The following is a 3,872-nucleotide window of genomic DNA, read 5'->3' as shown; positions in this document are numbered from 1 at the left end:
GGCGGGCGGGTCAGATCCCAACTTGCGACGGTCCCATGCGGGGCGCCCTGCAGGCGGCGGCGGCGGCGGCGGTGGGTCAGGGTCGGGGTCGGGCGCGGCGGAGCCGTCGAATCGGCACTATACATATGAGGAGCTTTTCAAGGCCACCAACGTGAGGGGCTCTGTGTCTGTGAGGGAAAGCTGCTGTGGGGCGAGGGGCCCAACTGTAGCTGGGAGGGGCGCGCGGCCGCTTGCTGTGCGGCGGCGGTTGGCGGAAAACGTGGGGACGGCTTGCTGCCGACATGTGCCAGCGAGCGGTCCACCCTGGTTGGCGCCACGCCTGCGCCGCCGCCCCCCCGCCGCTGCGCCCTGCTTTGCCTGCACATGAAAGGGGAGGGGGGTTACTGCCCCCCCTCCGTCCAATAATCCTTGTCCCGGAATTTACCGCCACGCTCTTGCCTCAGCCTCTCACTCCCCCTTACCTGCCCTCGCATCCCCCTCGATAACAACCCCATACCCCCGTAAAACAACTGATCCCTCAGCGTCTTCTTGGGAGATCGCACCTCTCAAACTTCCCCCAAACCGCCCTGGCCCTCAAAACCCCGACCCCACCAGGGTTTCAGCGACTCCAATAAGCTGGGCTCTGGCGGGTACGGCCCCGTGTACAAGGGTCTGCTGGACGGCCTGCCCGTGGCGGTCAAGTGCCTGGACACGTCAGAGGGCGCGATGCAGGTGGGGGCGGGGCGCGCGGCGCCGGGGCTTGCCCGCGTCTGGGTGGCCGCGGGCGCGCGCCTGCTCGGGACGCCACCCCGACCTCTCTGGGCCCCACCCCTCAACACGCCACCCCTGCTGACGGAGCGCCCTCAGCGCGCCTCGCGGCCGCTTTTCGCCCCTCCTTATCCTGCCGTGCGACCGGTGGCGCTGTCGCACCCCCTGGCCCCCTCGAACCTTCTCTCCCCCCCTTCCCGGCGCACCCAAAACTCCTGCACCCCCTCCCTTCTGAACCCAACCTCTCGCTGCCCTGCCTTCTCGAACACGAACGCTTGTCACATTTCGAGCCCCCTACTTACAGTGCCCTTATCCTTGGAATCCCTCACCACCCTCCCACACACCCAAAAACACAACGTCAAACCCCCAGGGGGAGGTTGAATTCTTGCAGGAGGCCCAGATCCTGGGGCGCCTGCACCACCCCCACATCGTGCTGCTGATAGGGGTGTGCCCCGCGTGCTGCATGCTGGTGTACGAGCTGCTGGACAACGGGAACCTGGAGGAGCACATACTGGGCAGCAGGGGGGACGACCTGCTGTGGCAGGTGGGTTAATGAGCATTTGCGTGGGGCGTAGGTGTTGGCGGGATTGGGGGGGGGGGTGTTTTTGTGCTGGGGCAGAATGGTGGAGGGGAGGGGGGAGGACGTGCTGTGACAGGTGCACACAGGGGTGCCTTCGTGTGCAGAGCGTCAGGGCCCCGCCACCGCATGCATGCCTGGGCTTAGGGGTTCTGGGTGTGCTTGAGATATTGAGGTTGACTTGGAGGAGCGCAGCGGACCTGCTGCCGTAGGTGGGCTGTGGGAATGCACCGCCCACCTGTGGCTGGTGGCCGTGCATTGGTATGGGCACGCCTGTGTGGGAAGGGGTGCAGATAGGGGCGTGGAAAGGCCTGCTGTAAGTGAACTCTGCTTGTTGATCAGAATGCTGCTGCAAGCAGAGTGCACACACACATGCAGTTGCAGGAGAATCTGCTTGCTTGCAAACTGGGGCCGTTGCTGGCGCGTGCTTGTGCATGCTGGCGAGTGCTTGTGCGTGCTTGTGTGTGAGAAGCATGTGCACTGGGGAACATACATGGGCCCACACTTGCTGCCGCAGGTGCGGCAGGCATGCACAGTCTCGTGCGGTCTTTTGTTGTTTGCTTGGGTGATTGATTGTGCGTCGAATTCCAACAGCGGGAAAAGGCACACCGTCGGTTGCGGAGTGTGGGCCCTGCACGCGCAGGCGCGGGTGGTGTGCGTCGCCCACGCGCGCCCGCGGAAGGACAGCGCTCGCGGAGCGTGTGCGCATGTCTGGAAGCGAGAGCGTGCGGCGCTGAGAAGACGTCAAAGGGTGTTGACTTGCTTTTCCAGGCGCTTTGATGCTTGTTGGCCGGCCGAGTTGCTCCGCCTCAGCCCTTGGCAGTCTCCTCAAGCCACGTGCTAACATGGGAGGGCCCCTCCCACCGGTCGCTGGTGGAGGCTAACATCTTGCTCTCGCCCGGAGCCAGATGTTGGATTATTGAGGGTCATGTAGGCCATGAGGCCTGGGCTTGGCTGCTCAGGCCGTTCTGCAGAAACCTGATGCCGCCCAACCCCACCCCACCGCCCTACCCCGCCTGCCCCACCCCCGCAGGACCGCGTGCGCATCACCGCCGAGGTGGCGAGCGCGCTGCTGTTCCTGCACAGCGCCCCAGAGCCCATCATTCACCTGGACCTGAAGCCGGTGGGTTGCCCCTTGCGTTAAGTTTTCGATGGGTCGATCCCTGATGGTTCGATTCTTGATGCGTCAATCCTTGATGCGTAGATCCTTGATGGTTCAATGCTTGATGGGTCAGCCTTGATGGTTCAACGCTTGCTGGGTCAACGCTTGACGAGTCAATGCTGGATGGGTCAATCGTCATTGTTGGTGCATCAGGAATGTTGAACCATCAATGTTGATGTGTCAACCCTTGATGGGTTGAGAATATATGGGTTGAAGGGTCAACCTTGATGGCTGAATCTTGATGAATACACCCTGGATCATTCCTGATGGGTTGGGTGGGGCTGGCCATGGGGTCTTGGGTGGTTGTGCTGTGCCGGAGGGACCCTCTGGGGCCCGAGTGCTGCTGGGGGCGGGGCCGGCCGGGGGTAGCAAAGCTACGGCCCCGCCGCGCGGAGCGCGTCCGGGGCGTCTGCTGCTTGTGGCGCACAAGCAGGCGCGGGCCTGCCGACCGCCGAGCCCGTGGCTCAGCGTTCAAGCAGGCGCTTAGCCCGCGTCACGAAAGCACCCAACCGGCCCCTCGGCCCTGCGCGCCACCCTGTTTGTTGGCACTCCCGCAGGCCAACATTCTGCTGTCGCGCAACCTGACCAGCAAAATTGGCGACGTCGGCCTCAGCCGGCTAGCGCCCTCCCTGGTGCCTGGCGGGGGGCAGTCCACCGTGATGGACACGCGGCTCGTGGGGACGCCATCATTCATGGACCCGGGTGGGTGGATGGAGCGTGGTGTGTGGGGTGGACGGTGTGTGGGGAGAGCGCGAAGTGTATCTGAAAGAGGTGGGGGGGGGGGGGGGTCGGGTGTGTGCGTAGGGTCAGGGGTAAACATGGGTTGCGATGGGGTGGGGAGAACGGATGACACCACGTTTCACCGCTACGGCAACGGCTGAGCGAGACCGCCCATCGCCGCGCAGCAGTGCTGAACCCGCATTCACCGCCGATCAAGGGATTCAGCCCACCAACGACGTGGGGCTGCTGCTCAGAAGTTGGCTCTTGCAGCTATTGGCAGGCAGTCTCCCTTTGATCCCCACCAAAGCCCCCTCCCTCCCCTTTCCAAACATTATCCCTGAAAGGGTCCCTCTTTTCCGCACCCCCCCCCCCCAATGGCCCTCATCACCGTCACCAGAGTACCTGCGCACAGGGCGGTTTGGCCCCAAGTCTGACATCTTCTCATTGGGTGCGCCCGACACACCCGCACGGCAGGGCTCGCTGCTTGCAGCCGCTCCACAGAAACGCTCTTGGCAGCCCACCACGCCCTGAGCATGCTGCAAGCCGGCCGCCTCGCCGCGACGTTCAGTCTGGCCGCAGAAGCGTGTGTGCCCCTCTGCTGCTGCTGGACTTCCTTCCTCACAACCCGCCCTCTCAAACCCTCCGCTCCACACCGCCCCCCCCCCC

At 64.3% G+C, this 3,872-nt stretch overlaps 1 protein-coding gene across 1 annotated transcript; it reads left to right on the top strand.

The window, feature by feature from the left end:
- Positions 1-35: 35 nt before the first annotated feature.
- On the top strand, positions 36-3,737 carry MNEG_14884 (U-box domain-containing protein 34; the record flags this gene model as incomplete). Its single annotated transcript, XM_014036645.1, has 6 exons — positions 36-71; positions 595-711; positions 1,118-1,291; positions 2,358-2,447; positions 3,044-3,188; positions 3,604-3,737. 6 exons carry the CDS (start codon positions 36-38, stop codon positions 3,735-3,737), a joined length of 696 nt encoding a protein of 231 aa, XP_013892099.1.
- Positions 3,738-3,872: the final 135 nt, after the last annotated feature.

Source organism: Monoraphidium neglectum (genome assembly GCF_000611645.1).
Source record: "Monoraphidium neglectum strain SAG 48.87 unplaced genomic scaffold scaffold04849, whole genome shotgun sequence".
NCBI classification, from domain to species: Eukaryota; Viridiplantae; Chlorophyta; class Chlorophyceae; order Sphaeropleales; family Selenastraceae; genus Monoraphidium; species Monoraphidium neglectum.
Note: the sequence above shows the minus strand (reverse complement) of the source record. Positions and strands in the feature narration are given on the sequence as shown.